At 53.4% G+C, this 19,750-nt stretch overlaps 1 protein-coding gene across 1 annotated transcript; it reads left to right on the forward strand.

Annotated features, from left to right (window-relative positions):
* The first annotated feature begins 1,717 nt into the window (after window positions 1-1,717).
* EMX1 (empty spiracles homeobox 1) lies at window positions 1,718-18,829 on the forward strand. Its single transcript, XM_079111461.1, has 3 exons — window positions 1,718-2,608; window positions 8,397-8,581; window positions 18,204-18,829. The coding sequence occupies exons 1-3, from the start codon at window positions 2,083-2,085 to the stop codon at window positions 18,369-18,371; spliced, it is 879 nt and encodes a 292-aa protein (XP_078967587.1). The 5' UTR covers window positions 1,718-2,082; the 3' UTR covers window positions 18,372-18,829.
* Window positions 18,830-19,750: the final 921 nt, after the last annotated feature.

A 19,750-nucleotide genomic window follows, 5' to 3' on the forward strand; every position in this document is an offset into this window, starting at 1 on the left:
CCTTTTCCAAGACTGAGGGTGGGGCAAAGAAGGACGAAAAGAAAAAAGGTGATAGTGGGGGCAGGGAAACAAACGGGAGTGGGGGCGGTGGGGACAGCCCGAAACAGAAACTGGAGAGAAGGAGCGACCACCACAGAGAACCAGAAAGATCCGAAGAGGCCAACAAGACACGCGGGCGCTCGCTGCAGGTTCAGTAACAATTCCTTCCCAGGGCGTTTCCGGGGCGTCGCCGCGGTGCCTGACCCTGGGTTGCCCGGGACATGAAAGGCTGCAGGGTGCGGTCCCCTGGCCTCTTCTTCCTCTAGCCACCAGCTCTCCATCTCGCCCAAGGGGGCCGGAACGGCGTCGGCGCGCAGGGGCTTTTCGGAGCAGTCGAGTGGAAAATAGACTTTAACCTGCTTTGTGGCTGCAGGGGCGCCCGGAGCGCTCTCCGGGACCAAGGCTCCGGGCTCTCAGGCCACTGCCAAGACCTGGCCTGGAGTCCCCGCAGAGTTGTGCCGCGCGCCCACCCCCTGGCCTCCCCAGCTCCAGGAGGCCCGGCTCGGATCTGCGCGCTTGTGCGCCTCTCCGGCCACTCGGATTTGACCCTGGCAGCGACGAGAAAGCGGAACTCGCTTCGATCCCCTCCTCCGGGTGGGCTGGCAAGTGCAGGTCGCAGTCTCCCTAAGCGCCCTTCTAGGCCTCGCGCAGTGTTTTCTTGCGACCTGGAATGCTCGGGTGGAAAAGTTTGCGAGTACGGGTTTTCATTGCCGACCTCTCTCTCTCACCCCCGGCAGATTACAGCATGAAATGGAAATAGGCCCAAGCAAGACTCGTGCACCGCTCTATGATCGCAGGTGGAAGGTCCGGCAGGCTATGAGGCTATGAGACTATGAGGCTATGAGGCCGCTGGCTTTCTAGTACCGCTGGCGCGTCCTCTTGGGTACCAGGTCCAGCTGCTCGAACAGCTCCAACTGAAGGAAGGCACAATGTCCCTGACCCCAGACTTGAACCCACCACCAGAGAAGGCAAGGAAAGCCGATCTCCCTGAGCTGAGACCCACTGTCCCTGTCCGAGCCCGACGCCCGTAATGTGGCTGGGTAAAGCAGCTGTTTCAGAGCACCACGTACTGTTGCTTGAGAGCTCTGGGGCGGTGGATCCAGCGACCTGTTCCTGCTCTGCTCCGGCCTGGTTCCTTGTGAAAAAGAATGTGCCTCCCCATGCCGGAGCTGTCCCGGAAGACATCCAGGAAACGCGAAACCTCAGAAACAAGGCCACGGCTTCAGAGAGCGTTCAAGAGGTGACGTGGGTAAGCGGGAGGGTCCCTCAGGTCAGGGGAGCAGGGAACTTATTATGGGGAGGGCGTATTTGTTGGATCCCAAACACCCACCCTCACGCTCAGATCCAGATCCAAGTTCTCTAAGAATTGAAACGACATCCCAAGACGAATGGAAGAGGTTCAACTGAGTTTCACACTGGAGAAAAGGGTTTCCCAAGTCCCGATTTCTTCCGACACCTTCCGTGACCCCACCGTGGGTTGAGACTGCTCCGGCGGCCACCAGACTCAGCTAAAGAGAGGAGTCCCGAGGAAAAGCCAGTGTCGGGGCGGAGAGGGGGAGGCTAGATTGTCCCGCACTCATTCCAGTCCGGCTTTTGCTTCCAACTGCGAGCTCTAGCCCCACCCGCCGTCCCTCGCCCCGCCCCGCCCCGCCCCGCCCCCCACCTTGGGGCAGGTGAGCGGCGGCCAATGGGCGAGCGCGGGGCAGGTGCCCGCTAACTCGCGCCTAGCAGCGCGGCAGCCGAGGCCTGGCGGGGCAGTGCTGTGAGGATCGCGGGCGGGGGTCGGTCCTGGCGTGACTTGGAAGGGAGGGAGCCGGGCACAAGCCTCCGGTCGTAGAGGCAGCTCGCAGTGGCGCACGCAGCCCACGTTAGCGCCAGTGCCTGAGCCGGGAACTGCCCGCTTGGCCGCAGGGGCCGAAGCTCCAGGCGCGGTGGCCCGACTCAGCGCTAGCTCGCTCGCACACCCCTCGCCGCTCCGCTCCTGGCTCGCCGGCGGGGGCCGAGCGCAGGCGGGCGGGCGGGGGAGGTGAGGGGTGCGGGTGTATGTGCATGTGCCTGGCTGGGTGCACACCCCGCAAGGAGGCAGCGCCAGGACACGGAGCGCTCCCCAGAGCCCCGCTGCCTCTCACGGCTCCGGCGGCCGCGACCATGTTCCAACCCGCTGCTAAGCGGGGTTTTACCATAGAATCTTTGGTGGCCAAGGACGGTGGCACTGGCGGGGGCACTGGAGGCGGGGGCGCGGGCTCCCATCCCCTGGCGGCGGCCGCTTCAGAGGAACCACTCCGGCCCACAGCGCTCAACTACCCTCACCCCAGCGCGGCCGAGGCGGCCTTCGTGAGCGGCTTTCCTGCCGCAGCCGCCGCGGGCGCGGGTCGCACGCTCTACGGAGGGCCGGAGCTCGTGTTCCCCGAGGCCATGAACCACCCCGCGCTGACCGTGCACCCAGCGCACCAGCTGGGCGCCTCCCCGTTGCAGCCCCCGCACTCCTTCTTCAGCGCTCAGCACCGGGACCCTCTCCACTTCTACCCCTGGGTCCTGCGGAACCGCTTCTTCGGCCACCGCTTCCAGGGTGAGTGCCCACGCTGTGCCTGCGGAGGCGGCTGGCCGGCGTCCGTGCTGCGATGACGCGAGGGAGGATCGGGGGCGAGAGGGGGCTGTTAAGAAGTTGTTGCAGAGAAGGCTGTGGGTCCGCGGAGGTCTAATCCCAAGCCAGGAAAAGCTTTGCCGGATCCAGCTGCGCTCTGTCGCGTTGGTCTCCCGGTGAGTTAGGTTGAAACTTCCAGGTTTTCCCAGGAATGAGGCTGGTCCGGACGCCAAGCACAGGCGCATCCTTAGCGTCTCTTCTGGCGCTCCCTGGGTCTGCCCATTCTCTTTCCCCACTGAGCTAGTCCCAGCCCAGAGAGCGCAGGGACTGCTGCCCTCCCTCGCCCTAGCTTGAGCCCGGACCGTTCTTCGCGCTCACGTTCACCACTAATTCTCAGGGAATCAGCCCTCGCGTGCGCTTCCAGACAGGGAAAAGTCCACCAGTTTGCCCTGGCCCAGTACGAAGCAGGGCAGCGGGCAAGAAAACCTCAGAGTTAATGTTCAGTATGGAGTGCGCCTCCTTCTTGGGATGTTTCTCAGCAACCTTGGCCCGACTTTTCCAAGTCACACGTGCTTCTGGGACCCAGAGTGAGGAAGGTTTTCAATAATCAAACTGACTTGTTTCACTGCTGGCCACCTCCGGGAACCTACCCGGCTGCAGGGGGACTGACTACAGTCCTGAGCAGAGAGCAGGGGGCGGAGGGCTTTTAAGGTCATAGCAAGTCCTATCCCCCCTTGTCTGCACCCAGCAAACGGTTTGCTAATTAAGATCCCCCACAGGCCTTACATGCGCACTCACACACGCACTCTCTTCAATTATCTGACTTTCCCCTTAAAAAAGAGTTGCATTTATTTGACTTCGTTTTCTTCCTTGAATTTGTTGGAATTTGCTTTTTTCCCCTCCCTCCCTCCCTCCCTTCCTTCCTTCCTTCCTTCCTTCCTTCCTTCCTTCCTTCCTTCCTTCCTTCCTTCCTTCCTTCCTTTCTTCCAAGGGTGGCCTTAAAGTAATTGCTTTAGTTCTGTTTTATTTTGTTAGTGTAGACGGGACTCCAGCCTTGGGAGGTTCCATCTCTCAGTGGGAGTTAGGTAATTCAGATTTTAGTACAACAACGAAAAGGACAAGGCTGGGGCTTCAGCTCCTCGAGCTAATCTGCCGGTAAGCTCGGTGTACAAAAGGAAATTAGATGTATGGTACAATTATTTAAATAACAAAAATTATCTCTTGAAGCTTTGGCTAGAGCTGCATGACTGTTTCAGAGAAAGCTACTTTCCTGGAACCGATTTGTCAGTTTTCTTAGTTCCACTTGACCAATAGATGCTCACCCGGTGGATCCAGAGAATGTAATTACTTGATAAGAATTTTTGTGGGCAGACTTGTCTTCTCTGGAGATTTCAAAGATGTGCCCAAATCCAGATCTGGGGGATAAAAGAAAAAAGCCTGTGGTGTTAGCCGCTTTGGAAAGAGTTCCTGTTACTAAAACCCAATGTTTACTGATAAAATGAGGTTGTATTCAGATTCAGCGAACTACCCCAGTACAGGGTAGACTCAGCCTGGGTTTTGAAACCTTGCACCCACGGGCGGAGTTTGAGCCTCGGCAATTTGTGAGGGTCTGGAGTTCGGAGGAGAACCGGGCGACAGATCCTCAGCCCTATGCAACGGCTCGGTTGTCGGGAGATGGCCACCCGAGAGGCGCCCTCCGCTTCGGATCCTGAGCCCCACGCGCCCCGCGACACCTTTTGCACTTCAGGCCTCGCCCGTGAGGACCTGGAGCGCCAAGGGTTGGAGGCGCCCTGCAAGAGATTCGGTTCCTACTCTGGGCATTCCTAGCCAGTCGAGGCCGGATAAATTCTCCGCAAAACCCTCTCGGAAATTGCTGCTGCTCCCCGAACCTTCAGTCCCAGCGGGTACGTTGTCGAGTTGCACAAACGGTTGGATTTTTCGCTCAAGAATCACGACTGGACGCGGAGATGGAGTCAAATGTGGCCGCATTTTCTAATCCAAAAATCCTGTGGGCACTGAAGGACTTTTCAAATCCTGAGAGACTGTGGCTTTAGGCCCATCATCTCCGCGGCAGATTCACGTGCATCCCGGAGGATGAGCGCCCTCCAGTCCGGCCCGGCCTCGGGGCTGGGAGCCGAGCCGTCCCCGGGCCTCCGGCGCCGCGTTTTCTAGAGAACCGGGTCTTTGCGTTGCTCATTTCAGCCCCGTTTTAATGCAAAAAAATGAAACCCTACACGAACGAAAAGGAAACATGTCTGCGCTCTGTGCGCTACGCTCTCGGGCAGCGCGGTCCCGGCGCGTGGGGAAGCGACTTCTCCGCTAAGCTAGGCTGTGGAAGAGGAAAACCGAGCATGGAATATCTGGACCCCAAAGCCTGGGGTCGCTCACGAGGTCCAAAGAGAGGAACCCGCGAAGAGAGAGATTGGCTGCATTTCGGTTCTTTTTCCCATCCCGAGATCAGAAACTTTCCAGGCAGGGGAGCGGCCCTGGGAGGGAACTGTGGCAGACCCATCTCTCCCGGTCCAGGATGGAAATGGGCCTATGTTTCAAAGGGCTCCTTTGTTCTGGCCGGAGGAGGAGGATTGAGGTTATCTCCGCCGCCTGGCCTGCCTTTCCCAGTCCTAGCCCCAGGCCCCTCCGCCCGGTAATCCGGCCGGGAGCCCCTGGCCGGCTGCGGCCTCTCCAGTAAGGATTGCAGCTCGAGCCCAGGGCTCTTTGGATCCCTAGCTCTCGCTTCCGGCTGCCTCATTCCTGGGAGTCTCTTACTGCTAGCTCCCAGCCATAGCCTTGAAGAGGCCGGCAGAGAGAGGCTATAGGAAAGCGGGAGGGGAGGGGGATGTTCAGTTTCAAACTCCAGGAAGGCTGTACCAGTCCCTTTCCACTTCACCTTTCTTAGTCTGAAACTGTCGGCCTTTTCTCAGCCTGGAATCATTGTGTGCAAACCAGGTGGCACCTCAGCTCCAAATTTGTTCTGCCCTTGTGGTCCAATCAAGGGAAAATGAAGAGTAAGGGATGATTGGAGGTGGTAGGGAGGGATGGACCATTCCCTACAGGTCAGAGTGAGAGGGGACCAGGTACATAGGCACCTAGGGCACCCTTATCCTTAAGAAACAATTGATCAGTGTCTTGGGGTGGTTAGTTTGGTACTAAACATCCTCCTTCTCAGTGGTAGAAGCTCTGCTTCTTTTGGAATCAAATAACCTGCCATCGTTTATCAGCATTTTGTGTAATTTTCCAGCCTCCTGCTTCTTCATGTTGGGTTAGAAGGACCCCTGTCTTTATGTGGACATAGACTGGGACACCTGCTGTCTGCCACAAGAGGACATTACAATGAATTGGGGCCATTCTTTCAGTGAGGTAGACCCCACACAACCTAGCTTTCCCTGAAACTACAAAGACTGGAGGCAAAGGAGTTATGTATGTCAGAAGGCAGAGATTTTTGCTGCCATCCTTCACTCTGGGTTATAAAGACAGACAGCAGTCTGCTCCACCACACAGGTGACTGACACTCTCCCCCAAATTGCAAAACAGCCTTTAAAGTACATGGACTGTAGTAGAGTGCAATCTTGCTTCCTCAGCCCCACACTTGCCTGCACACCTCTGCATCTACTCACGCACACATACAGGGCCTTTCCCTGCTATAACCCCACTTCTGATCAGTTTAGGCCAGCCAGCAGCTGAAACCAAACCCTTTGAATGCTGGAATGAGTTAGGCTTTTTCTTTCCCTTTCAGGTTCATTTGTCTAGAGGAAATCAGTGCTGAGGCTTCACCTAGACTCAGAACAATGTTGTTTTTTAAAACAATTCATTTTACCATCACTAAGAAGTCTCCCACTCACCTCCCCCACCTTTCCCTAGTGTATCACTTTGGTTCTCCCCACAGAGACTTTAATCTTCCTTATTCCCCCTGGAGCAGACTCCTTATTTTTCTCCTCTTACCTCTCTCTAGCAGACAACCTCACCTGACTATCTGTCTCCACCTTCCCGACTTAAACTTCTCTTCCTTCAGTCAGGCCTGATGGCCCTGGGACTGACCCCACCTTGAACAGCTCAGTGGACCAGTGCCCCTCCTCCATCTCCCACTTTTGTAGCAGCACAGATCCAGCCACTTGAAATGGATAAGGTGACTGGACATTAGTGATTTTGCTTGCCCCAGGCCCTAGCCTTCAATCCTGGGCAATCCTGTTCCACAGAAAACCCCAGCAATAAAATTGACCTGCATACATCTCATAAGTCCAAGGACTTGGAGAAAGTAAGGTCAGGCAGATTCCACCAGCAGAGGGACCAAACATTTACCTGGAGAGTTTTAGCAATAGCCTCTCTATGGTGTGCCTGTGCTTCATGTACATAGATGCTTCCTAAGATGGGAGAGCTCAACTGAATTGTCCAGATCATTGTATTAAGAGCAAAACTGCTGGTCAAATTGAGTCAAACCAGTAGCCATCTCTGAAGAAATTAATTGGATCAGTCAATCTCAACAGCAAACTCTGTCAAAACATTCTGACTAGGGCTATGTGTTGGTGGATCAGGGAGACTGTTATATGCCCCGGTGTGAGAAGCCATGGGTGATGTTGTCAAATCTTGTTTTCAGTCTGTAAGCATGTGCAACCAAGACTGGAGATTGTTTGAGGGGTTCACTGAAGACTGGGTCTGGGTCTGATCACCACCCCAGCCTCATCCGGTCCTGCTGAGTGTAGGAGCTGGCTCCAGCATTTACCAAGGGACAGTCACACTCAAAAATCATATTTGATAAATGAGGAAAAGAAGATAGTAGGGAAGCTGGAGCATAATTACACATGCCTATGTAGAAACTAACATACCTATATTTATTAGATGACATCCAGATATTTATTCACATGTTTCTTGCGCGTAGGACTATTTAGGGACAAAGCAGTGCCTTTCCCACTAGGGAATAATTAGAGTCTCTTTTGAGGACAAGGTTTTATCCTTGAGGTTGGGCCTCCAGACAATCTAAGATTTATGGAGGGGTGGGGCAGGGGGAAGAGGAGCCCAACTTTAATTTAGATCTCCAGGTGTTTCCAACACGTTGACCTAGCCTCTGTCCTATTTTTACCTCTTCCAAGATAGAGCCTGCACCTATCCTTTTGGCAGGAGTTTGCAACGGGCTGGTAGCCTGAGCATTTAGCTGCAAGATTAGTTTAAGCAAGTGTGAGAGGAAAGTCCTTGGGTACCTTCTAGTTCTGGAATCTGTGGTTGGCATGGGCGGCCAAACAGTCTGGCTATTCCCCTTATCACCTTCCCGACAGCCGGCCCTGCCTGTACTCTCTGTCTTATTGGAGGGAGATGCTTCACGATCAGTTCATTTAAAGCAAATCACTGGGGCGGGGGATGGAGACAGTGAGGCTGTGAAAGGGAAAAGGAAGTCCAAGGACTTTTGCCACCCTTTGGCTTCTTTGGCTGCTCCACGCAGTGTGAATTTGGGCTGGTGGCCGCCTCACGAGGCCTGGGCTGGACTCTGGACCCAAAAGAGTGGTCCACTGGGCTGGGATTGTGCGCATCCCCGGCGGGGTAACTCTCTGAGTGTGGGGAGGTGTTGGGAAGCGGGGTGGAGTTAAGCGGTAAAAGGGAAAGGGGAGAAGTGGATGGGGGTGTCAAGGACTGGAGACTGGAGCGCTCCAGGGCGCGCGGGAGAGGGGCGGGAGGCCGAGTTTGGCCCGCTCCCCCGGGGCGGCCTGGCGACCGGGCTGCAGCTTACGGCGCCCCTTCTCTCTGTCGGTACCTGCGTGTGCTGCCGTCGGCCTCCCGGCCACAGCGAGCGACGTGCCCCAGGACGGGCTGCTTCTGCACGGCCCCTTCGCGCGCAAGCCCAAGCGGATCCGCACGGCCTTCTCGCCCTCGCAGCTGCTGCGGCTGGAGCGCGCCTTCGAGAAGAACCACTACGTGGTGGGCGCCGAACGGAAGCAGCTGGCCGGCAGCCTCAGCCTCTCGGAGACGCAGGTAACGATCACCCCCGGCCGCGGGCTACCCTGCGTCCAGCGCGGCGCCCGGGAGCCCGGGAGGAGGGGCGGGCGGGACAGTAGCGGTCGCGAGCCTCCGCCTCAGCCGGGCCCGCGTTCTCTAACCCCTGGGTTCCAAAAGCCACCTCCGCGGCGCTGGGGCAGAGCCGGTCCTCAGAGCCCTTTCCCTCCGACTGTGCTTATCCTGTTGAGACCGCAGGACTTTTATCTAGCACAACGGCCCAGCAGGAGGCAGAGTAGACACAAACGGTATTTGCGAGTCGGCTCCTAATGCCCCTCTGGAGGGCCCGGGTTAGCCAGAGGCAACCGACAGCCTCGGGAGCGGCCGCGCGGGCCGCCCGGGTCCACCCGAGCGGGTTTCAGCACCGGGATTGTTGCAGCCCCTGTCCCGCCGCTGCTGCGGGGTGCTCACAGTTCTGCGGGGTGACCTGGCCTTCCCAGCCACTGACTGAGCTGCTGTTCGTGAGCAAACCTGGCGAGGCCTTGGCTGCCCACTAGCATGTGTGGAGTGGGGAAAAGTCTAAATGTCCTCAGGCTATCAGCATCAGAAGCAGAGGGACTGAGCCAGGAAGCGACCAGCTCCTGCTTGGGGTCCACGAGTGGCACTGAGCCCCACGAGGCTGGCAGCTGGGGCTCTGGGAACAGTGATGGGTGCGTGCAGAACCTCCGAGAGGCTTGGGAGGGTGGGAAAGTGGACTGGGTACACAGGAGCTGTTGTCCCAGCCAGTGCTGTCAAGTGGGGGAGTAAGCTCCAGTGGGGTCAGAGGGTTTTGACATTACAAATGTGACATTATTATTACCATGTAGTATTTTTGCAATTGATAATTTAAGAAGAAAAATAAAGAAATAGATGGGAGGTACAGGAAAGCTGATTTGGATTCATTGTAGGTACTTTGCCATAAATACTACCTGCAAGCACCATCTAAACTCTTGGTCTACCCAGGGCTCACCTTCTTCTGTCAGTTGCTGCCCTGGAGGCACATTTTGGTGCCTGGAAAGGTTTTCAGTCCCTGCCATCTCCCAGATTTGTGCATGAGAGGTGGGCTCACACTGCCCAGCAACTCTCAGGTGGCTGCCATTTCACCTTCTGCCACCCTTTCCTCCCCATCTCCCTTTACCACACCTCCCCTCCCTAGCTCGGAATAGGGAGAAGCCTTACCTTGGGTGGGGATAGTTTTGGGGTCTCCCATTAGCAGATGGGTTAGGAAGGGGTCTAGAGTAGGAGTCAGAGACCCTACTGCACCCACAGCTCTCTGCAGTGACCTGGCCCTCTGGTCCTCGCATTTTGGCATCTATTGCGGCGTCTCTCTGATGCCCCACTTAATCAATGCATCATTCCCGGCTCCATCGCAGACCCATTGATATTCAGACTTGTTAGTTGGCTGTTTTGCAGAAAAAAGGCTTACAAAGCAACGATGTTAAATTTTAAAATGTTTTAAAGAAAACATGTTAAAAAATAAGTTAATAAAATAACTCCTCTTTTCTCTCCTAGCAAAGTGTTTAAAAGTTATTGTTTAAAGAAAGGTGTCAACTTAAGAATAGTGTTTATAATTAACTTCATTTAAAAAGTAATATTTATTACATTTTAATTGCAGACATGTAAGAAAACAAAACAGTTTATAATCCCACCACCCACAGATTAGCACTTGTTGAAATAATGTCATTGTTCTTAAACTTTCATTTTTTGAGCTCAGTGAGAGCATTTTTAATTAACTCTCTTTCAAACGGAATCTAGCTGCCTGTCAATATTTGCTCCTAACAATGCCAGTTAGTAAACGGACTGATTGTTTCTTTCATTTTAATTATGAGATATTTCAGATATTTAGAACAAAACCAGATAGAATAATGTAATAGATCCAGCTTCATTAATCATAAGAACTCATGGCTAATCTTGTTTCTTCTGTAACTGAGCTGTTTTTTGCATGTGACATAACAATAACATGATAGAATTATGGAAGGTTTGAGCCTGAGGATCTTGTGTTTGCCTATCTTTCCAGGTGAGGATCCTGAGATAGAGAGATGGACTGGGCAGAGCCCTACATTCAGGCAGGTGCAACTTCAAATACCCACCTCCATATTAACTGTGTGACCATGGAGAAGTTACTCAACCTATCTGAGCTCTCATTTCCTCACCCAGAAAATAGGTTGTTCAAGGATTAAATATACCTAATATGAACTCAGATAATACTATTTCCTATTCCCAGTCCCTTTCCTTCCCTTTGTTTAAAGGAATGTGTTGAGCTAGTGGCATAAGATGCAAACCTAGGTGTCCCCTAGGCCAGTGTTCCTTCTGCCACATCCAGTCTCTCACATCAGAGTTCTTTCTGTTGCCCTCCTAACTTATCACTTGGACCTGTGCTATATAACAATGTGTCCACCTCTCTGTATGTACCAGACAAGCTTCTGTGTCCTTTTCGGCCATCAGCTATTTGTCAAGCAGCAGCCCCCTGCTGTCCATATCTACATTTGTCGCTCAGAATTCTCTAGTCTGTCCCTGCTAGATAGCTGTTTTATATCTAGCCATCTACACTTGTCTACTTTCATTAAAACTCTCCCCCAAACTGGTTAATCTATTCATTACATGTTCACAACTGCCACTTACCCATCCCTTGGTTATCTCTGTATCATCCATTTTGTTGCATTTTCTGTGTCCACCGTCCATCCCAAACTTCACCTCTATAGGGCTATTAGCCACTGGCAATATATTCATATATCTGGTAAGGGCTTTCTGTCTTCTCATTGACTCTGGCTTTGTCTTCTCTTTGGCTCTCGGTTCCTATATCTGCGAGATGGAATGAAATGAATCCCAGGGTTCTCTCTAGCCCTGAGTTTCTGTGGCTCATCTATATTCTACTTCTCTGTGTTTCTGTATAATCCCTCCTCCATGTTCCCAGAGCTTGCAGTATATCCTCTACCTATCATAATATGCATCAAATCTTGCTGTTATTACTTGTTTAATTATCTGTCATGTGCAAATATCAATCTGTAAACCAGTTTCATCCATCTCTCTGAGAAATCTTAAAATACAGACTCCTGGGCCCCACCCAGGGTAGTCTCTTCGGAGGTCCAGAATTGGAAAAAAAATGTTTTATACAGCTCTCTGAATCTAATGATGAATCTAATGAACAATAATAGACCTGGGCATCTCAACTGCAGAAAGTAGAAGCCGATCCTGTCTTATATATCAGGGGGCCCAATTCTCAGTGCCCAACATGAAGTAGCTGCTCAACAAACATACATTAAATGAATGGGAAGTTTGACGTTTTCTTTTGATTCCACACAGATATGAGCACTAACTTTCTCAGTCATTCCTGTCCTTGCTGTCTGCTGTCACTTCTCCCTCCCCATCCCTCCCCTGTCTTTCCCTTGCACTTTCATAGTTGATTGTTGATTTAGTTGATGCAAACACCGGTTCATGGATAACACTTCTCAGAGGGTTAAGCAGATCAGTGTATGGGGAGCTCTGTACTCCCAGAGCTTCAACATGAGGTACCAAGATGCTCACCTCTGTGCTGTTTTGTTGGTGTGAGGCTCTCCATTTAGTCAGGTGGGGTATTTGTGCTGGGATGGCCAGTGGGTCAACCTCAGAGGTAGAAGAAAGGGTCCTGAGCAAGAGCCAGTTCTCCCTTCCGGCTCTAATTAGCTGCTCCCCACTGCTATGGTGCAGTGCTGGAGTGTGTCCAGGAAGACACACATCTAAGCTTCAGTCCCTGTGGCTGGTTGGGCAGGCTCAGGCCTGTGTCACATCAGAGCCTTGAGTGCAATAAGTGTGTATGGTGATCGATGCCCAAAGGTCAGGTGATACAGATACTCACCACATGACAGTAGGCAGTCACACAATACCAGTGCCGCTTGCATGCTCCTGTGTATGTGTTTGTGCATGTGTGTTGGGGGTACATTATTTTTAGGGGAAATGAATGAACAGGTTGCAGCTGGTCTGTGTTTCCTGCTGCTCCCCCTGCTATGAACAGATCAGCGGGTGTCTCTTGACCTTGCTGGACTTTGACTTTAGCTGAGCTGTGAGGGAAAAGGGTGCAGAAAAGTGACCCTCCGCCTTGGAGAGTCCTCATTTAGTGGTGGAGGCTAATGGAAAGTGTGGATACTTCCAGGACATGCATGGGATGAGTGACTGAAGTCTCCTTGAGGTCACAACTGTGGGCTGAGGGGGTGATCAGGAGAGACCTGAATGGGCAAAAGGCTGCCAGGAGGCCTCCAACCTGGAAGGCCTGGAGAGAGGCATGGGAGTCTATGTGGAGGGAAAAAAGGAGAGGGTTTGAGGTGGGCAGGTTAAGAGGGAGAAGGAGCTGTCAGGTCCAGATGTCATCTTGGAGCCAGAGAGCAGGGCGAGAGGTCATGGCAGGAGTATATGGTTACCTACCTATCGGTTCTTCCCCTCGTGACATGGCAAGGAGGCTCTGGGAGTCTCTTCCTGCTCTGGAATGCTCTGCCTTTGGAGGATGGATGAGGGGAGACACCCACATGACTTGATTTTAGGGAAAAGTCAAGAGATCTTTGTTGCTAGCTCTCTGGGTTCTGGATGACACATCCCTTCTCTAAGCCTTGGCTCTTCTCCAAGAATCTTTGCATCTCTGATGTTCCAGGAGTCCTGGGTGGTGGGGTGAGGAGGGGAAAAGGGAGATTGGAGTGGTTCTCTGAGGAGGTGAGACAGGAGATATGGTCTTGAGGAGGCAGGTGAATTTTGCGATTTTCTGTGAGAGTGAAGGTGAGGGTCCAGGGTAGGCTGAGAGAGGAGATAAGAAAGCTTAGGAGGAGTTAGAGCTGAGGTTGGTGGGGAGCTGGAGGTGACCTAAGTGGCTGGGTGGGGGATGAGCTTCACATGGCATTGGCTTGACTCTAAGAGAGGGAAAACTGACATGATCAAATGAAAGGAAGTGGATCCCATGGGGACATGGCAGAGAGAAGAGCAGGCTGAGGGGTGACTTGATTGATGGTTTTAAGCTGCTATCTATTCTGAGGACTTTCTGTGTGTCTGAGAGTGACAGAATAAGAAGACATGCTTAAATTAAAGCAGAAGAGACAACAGGAGAACATAAGGAGGAACTTCCTATGTCAGGATTACAAGATCTTGATGAGGATATTTGAACTCCTCGAGGACAGGATAGGTATTCCCCTGAAAGTAGGCAGGGACCTGGCGCCACAGACTTTTGTATTCACAATAGGATACGATAGGATTCCTAATGGGTTGGAGGTGTGGTGGAAAATGAGGGGTCCAGACCTACTTCATTCAAAAAAGTACATTATGCAAAAATGAAGCTCTGAAACATTGGCTGGAGCTACAATTTGCTTGTTTTCCATTCATGTGTTCACTCTTTCATGTATTAATACACACGTCTTCATTGCCCAGTCCTCTAACAAATTTGTTCATTTATCCACAGCAAATTCAGTTCCTTCATCCTGCCTAGCTCAGGCTGAGTCTTGCCCCTCTCAAAAAGTGGGTCTCCCTCCCTCAGCCTCCCCCCAACCCCCAGAAGCAGTTAGTTCATTTTTCCACATGGAGAATTAGGAACCAAACCTCTTGTAAAAGTGTCCATGAAACTAAGCTAAGAGGGAGTCCATCTCTCCAGCACTAAGCATTGCCCAAACCCCTTTTCTGATTAGACTTCAATCCCTTTTCTATTGATTTTCTATTTTCCAGGTCTGACCCTGGAACCTCTTGCTTGGAGTCCTGGGCTAGGTGTCACCTCACCTCAGTCCAGCTGGACAACCATACATGGAACAGGTCTTCTGGTGGGGCCAACTAACATATTGCTTATTCTCCAGACTCTGTAGACTGATGAGAAGACAGAGATGTGAATGATAGACGATAGGCGCTGCAGTCTCTGTTACTGAGACCAGGGAAAAGCACCAAGGAAGCACAGAGGGGGCAGGTCCTGCCTAGGACCATCTGAATGGAGTCCTGAAGGTCAAGTGAGAGTATGCCAGGTCTGGTAACTCAGGCAAAAGTGGAAAGTCTTAGAAGGATCTGGCTTCACTAAGAAACAGAGGTAATCAATGAAATGAGAGCTTTGGGAGACTATAGGAACCCTCCAAACCCAGAGGGATCAAGCTGGGTGAAGGGGTCCTCATTCTTTTATTTTTCACCCCCCACACCTGGTACCAGGGATTGAACCCAGGGATGCTTAACCACTGAGCCACCTCCCCAGCCCTTTTTCATATTTTTATTTAGAGACAGGGTCTTGCTAAGTTCTGAGGCTGACTTTGAACTTGCGATCCTCCTGCCTCAGCCTCCTGAGTCGCTGGGGTTACAGGCATGCACCACAGCGCCCAGCAATCATTCTGACTGTGTCTTTGGGGCTGAGAGAACTAATGTGTTGTGTTGGGATGGGGAGGCACATGCAGAATAGGTGCAGCCCCCTAAGGCTGCTCCCATGGAGCATGTGACCTGCTTTCCTTCTAGGTTCTCTGTCCTGTAGAGGTGTCCCCGGAGTCACCTGGTTGGATTAGGAAGAGTGTGAAGTACACTCTCATCTACTACACTCAGAGCCCATTCCCTTCTCTTCCCCCCACCCCCCAGGTAAAAAAATAATTATTGTTATCAATAATGTATTCAAGAAAATTCAGAAAAGTAAAAGGAAGCAAGAAGTGTCACCAGTGGTTCGGGTACATTCCCTTCTCGTCTTTCTCCCCATGTGTAGATTTTGTTTTCTGTGGTTGTGACCACACTGTGCCAATGCTGTGCATCCCGGCTTTGTCACTAGCGTTATGAAGTCATAAGCATCCCCTGTTATTACAGTCCTTGTAAACAGCATCTGGACACTCAGTCCAAGGCTGTTCTCAGGAAGATAGTCAGGCTGCCTAGGGAGAGGGTTGTGTCCTTGTTTCTAGAGATCTGCCTCCTTGACCCCAGGATTTTCGTGGAGAAAATATTTAGAACCACATTCCACTTGGTGTGCCAGGATGCTGTCCCTGGCCCCAAAACATGTCCTGTGTCTGCAGTTAGTGCTGCCATCAGTACTGTCCCTCTTTGAGTCAGGGTTGCTGGCCAGGTCCATACCACTGGAGTCTGTGTGATTGTCAGACTCCTTCCTGAAAGGAGATTTGGGAGTGTGTGGAGAGAAAGGTGCAAAGGGGCCTGTCTCTGGTGTTGTCCACCACCCCCTGGTAATCACCCTTGGCCAGCCCTCTTAGGCTTCTCAGAAATGACACGCAGCCTTGCATCCATCCCTGAGTCACACACAGGAGGCAGGGTGAGCTCACCCACCCACTGACTGGCACAGTCACTGCAGGCTCTGGGGTGGAGGGCAGGGACTGGGCTGGCTGCCAAACGGTTGTGCTGAGAACCATCCAGGGCTTGGTGGCCCTGTGCCGGAGAATAGGTGGGCATAGAATCCAGAAGCCCCAGGCCCAGAGCATCTGCCATCCTCCCGTCTACCTGAAGCGAGGTGTGCAGGGTACTGATTTGAACCAGTAAATGAGGGAAGAAGCCCCTTGGCCTCACTCCATCCACTGAGGCCATGCACCTGACTTCCTGGGTGGCTTTCCTGACCCAGGCTGGCTGCTCTGTGAGCACTGAGCACCAGTCGCCCCACCTCAACCCTAGTGCTAAAACCAAGGGGCAGGGCAGAGGGCATAGGGGAAACCCTGGAAAGGGGAGGTTGTGAGGTGGACCCTGTGGCAGCAGGGAGCTCCTTGGAGGGGTCAGAGGGAAGCATCTGGGAGGGTGTGTGAGGATGTCAGGTCCTGGACTTGAACCCATCCCCAGGGCCGGGCCTGCTTCTGGCTATTGCTGACTGGCTTTGAGGCTCAGGCTTGTGCTGGTCCAGAGGGGCTGTTCTGGGCATTCCTGAGGGCTGCCCTCAGTCCCGCTCAGGGCTACCTCCTCAGCAATTGTTGCTGCCGCCAAAGCTGAAGTGCTCACTGCCACTCCGCACACATGGCTTACACATGCTGTCTGCACAGCTGTAGTTGACAGCATCCAGTGACTTCTTTTTTGGTACTGGGGATTGAACCTAGGGGCACTTAACCTCTGAGCCACAACCCTAGCCCTTTTTATCTTTTACTGAGACAGCATATCACCTAACTGCTGAGGCTGACCTCAAACTTGCTATCCTCCTGTCACAGCCTCCCAAGTCACTGGGATTACAGGCACACCACTGTGCCCAGCTGACTTGCTTTTAATTATGCTAACGTTTCCAGGAAACCCTCTGTGCCCTACAAGCCTGCCCTCTCTGCCTCCTCCCCCAGGGACCTCTGTGTCCTGGTCTCAAGAGTCCAGGAGGTGCCCTGGAGGTGCAATGGTTCCAAAAAACATTTCTCCTGTGGACAAGGGACTTAAACCCAGAAAGGGAAGGGGACTTAACCAAGGAGGTACCCAGGCCCTTCCTGCCAACTCGGAGGAGGGTTTGGGTTTGGCCCAGCTCTGCAAGGCCCCAGAGAGAAACCCACAGTCAGGTGGAGTTGGTGGACAAAGGCCTTCTCCATAGTGCATAAGCACTGTCGCCACTTGGGGAGCCGGAATCCTCCCAGGTACCACACTCCCAGATTGCGCACTGGAGAATGTGAAGGGCTGCACCCAGGACACTGAGTAGAGGCTGAAGGAGAGGAAGAGAGGGGTGATTAGAGCTAGGAAAAACCGGGGAGGCTTCCTGGAGGACATGGCTTGGAGTCACGGCCTGCCTCTCCCCCCCTCCATGGAGATCACTTGTCCAGCCTCCGTTTGAGCCCTGTCTCTCCCCTTGTCAGGTCTCTCACTGCCTGACACAGTGGGGAGCTCTCTGTGTTCGAATAGGAGATGACTCCAGTCCCCAGGATTTCTCCTGACTGTTCCTTGTGCGACCTGTTCCCATATTGGGATGGGGCCAGTGCTGTGGAGCAGGAGGTTGCTCTGATGTGGGACCTCACACATATCTCCTCCCATCCTTGTCTGTCCAAGAGGACAAGGGCTTAGTGGTGGATTTCAGACTACCATGAGGACCTGGCACCCGAGAGACCAGGGCTCCCAGCTGCCTAGCTCTGGCCTGCACAGTCCCACCTTTGATGTGCATGTGTTGGGGAAGTTCCACCAGAGGCTACAAGAAAGGGTCCCATAGCAGGTGAAGTAGAGCCTCTAGGGGCAGCTCCGTGACCCTGGGAGTGGTCTGGCTGTCCGGTGCCCTGCTCTTGGTGTTGACACCATCTCTAGGTTAAGAAGCCTCTCTGTGCAGCAGAGAGCCCAGGGCCAGTCCAGGGGATGGAGTCAGCTTGAACGCATTGGGACCCACACTGTGGCTCATCACACATCTCACAGTCACCGTTACTCACCTAGGAAGGAGCGATTGTTCTCTCTTCTCTAGAACTCGGTGGAGCCCCAGGGCTGCAGCGCTTCGCCTCTGCTGTGGTTGCAGGAACCGGAATGCTCAGCAGCTCCACAACCCTGACCAGAAAATGTCCCCCTCACCAGCCCAGAGTCCTCTTCCTGCCCCCTCTCACTTGCACCTGGAAGAGCAGTCCTCCAGACCCATCGGGTGGCAGCTGGCCCACGGAGAGGACCCTGGCTGGGAGCCCTGACCCTGTGTGGCCACGGTCTCTCGCCGGCCTCCCACCTCGTGCCTGTGCTCAGGCCTGCTGGGTGTTCTCATCTGTGCCTCTCCCTCCTGGCCCAGGTGAAGGTGTGGTTCCAGAACCGGAGGACAAAATACAAACGACAGAAGCTGGAGGAGGAAGGGCCCGAGTCTGAGCAGAAGAAGAAGGGTTCCCACCACATCAACCGGTGGCGCATCGCCACGAAGCAGGCCAATGGGGAGGACATCGATGTCACCTCTAATGACTAGGGGAGCCACCACGAACCCATGAGGGCAGAGTGCTGCTTGCTGCTGGCCAGGCCCCTGGGGGGCCCAAGCTGGACTCTGGCCACTCCCTGGCCAGGCTGCAGGGAGGCCTCGAGTCACGGCCCCACAGGGCTTGGAGCCTGGGGCCATCACCGTCAGAGGGACAAGAAATGGGCTGGCTGAAGCCTGGGACTGCTCAGCCTTCTCCTCGGAGAGCCTGCCTGCCTGGGCGGGTCGCCGGTCACCGCCGCCCCCGCTGCTCTCCATTTCTCTTATCTCCTTTTGTTTTGATGTATTTCTGTTTTAATTTATTTTCCAGGCACCTGCTATAGTTCTTAGTGATCCCCTTGTGTCTCCCTTCCCTATGGGAATAATAAAAAGTCTCTCTCTAATAACACAGGCATCCAGCTCCAACCCGAGAGGCTGGGGTGGTGGTTTCAACTCTGGGGCCGGGGGGGGGGGGGGGGGGGGGGGGGGGGGGGCTGGCAGGGCGCGTTCACCCTGGGCCTGGAGCCCGCAGTGAGCATTGGACTGGGTGAGGGCAGTCCATTTGCTCCTGTGCTTTGGTACTGGTCAACCCTGGTCTCTTAACCCCAGTTCCATAGCAGGAGAAACTGAGCCCAGACTTAGGGCAGGGCCACGCTGTGTTTTGAGAGAAGCTAAGATCCAGGTCTTTCCAAACTCACTGAGGGGTGGGAATCAGGCCCAGGTAGCTCCATGGGGAAGGGAGGGAAGTTTCCCATAGAAAGAGACTTTGGTGACTTCTCCAGCTGAGGAGAAGCCAGAGGGAAAGAGTAACACTCACAGTGGCAGACAGTCCCAGCCCTAAGTGCAGCCCCACACAGATGCACCTGTGTCTTTATATAACCCCTGGGCAGGTTATGGCTTCAGAGTCCATGCTTGAGGCTGAGCTGGCACCAGTCCCCAGGACTCAGGGACTTTCCCAGCCTGAAACACACAAGACAGGGCTCACTGAGCTCTTTTGTCCACCTGTCTTCCAGTTTGTCCATTTTTCCTTTCTACTTGTCATACATTCAGATTTCCTTCATCCTGGAAAAAGAAAACTGTGTTCCTAACAATCTTCCCCTTCTAGTATCCAGGTATGTCCCCATTTTGTCCCCCATTGTATCCCCAGCCCTCTGTTCTTTGGTCTCTGCTCCAGCTCTCTACTGATGTTAAGGACAATTGCCAACCACAATCACTGGTCACTCCTTTGTGGCCAAATTCAACTGCCCCGTCTGAGCTTGTCTGTCCCTGATCTGCTGGCCATGCCCTGCTTGACTCCTTCACCCCTCTGCCTTCCTTCTGGTCCCTCTGATGCCACATCTGGTATCTTAGAGTTCTCCCCAGTTTCATCCAGGCTTTGTGACTTCTGTCCACCC

Source organism: Sciurus vulgaris (assembly GCF_902686455.1).
Source record: "Sciurus vulgaris genome assembly, chromosome: 14".
Lineage (NCBI taxonomy): Eukaryota > Metazoa > Chordata > Mammalia > Rodentia > Sciuridae > Sciurus > Sciurus vulgaris.

Bases quoted from the DNA above. Each gene is read 5' to 3' on its own strand.
- EMX1 (XM_079111461.1), top strand. From the start codon at position 2,083: ATGTGCATGTGCCTGGCTGGGTGCACACCCCGCAAGGAGGCAGCGCCA. The intron at 2,609-8,396 runs GTGAGTGCCCAC...TCCCGGCCACAG, and splicing joins CTTCGGCCACCGCTTCCAGG to CGAGCGACGTGCCCCAGGAC. The intron at 8,582-18,203 runs GTAACGATCACC...CTCCTGGCCCAG, and splicing joins TCAGCCTCTCGGAGACGCAG to GTGAAGGTGTGGTTCCAGAA.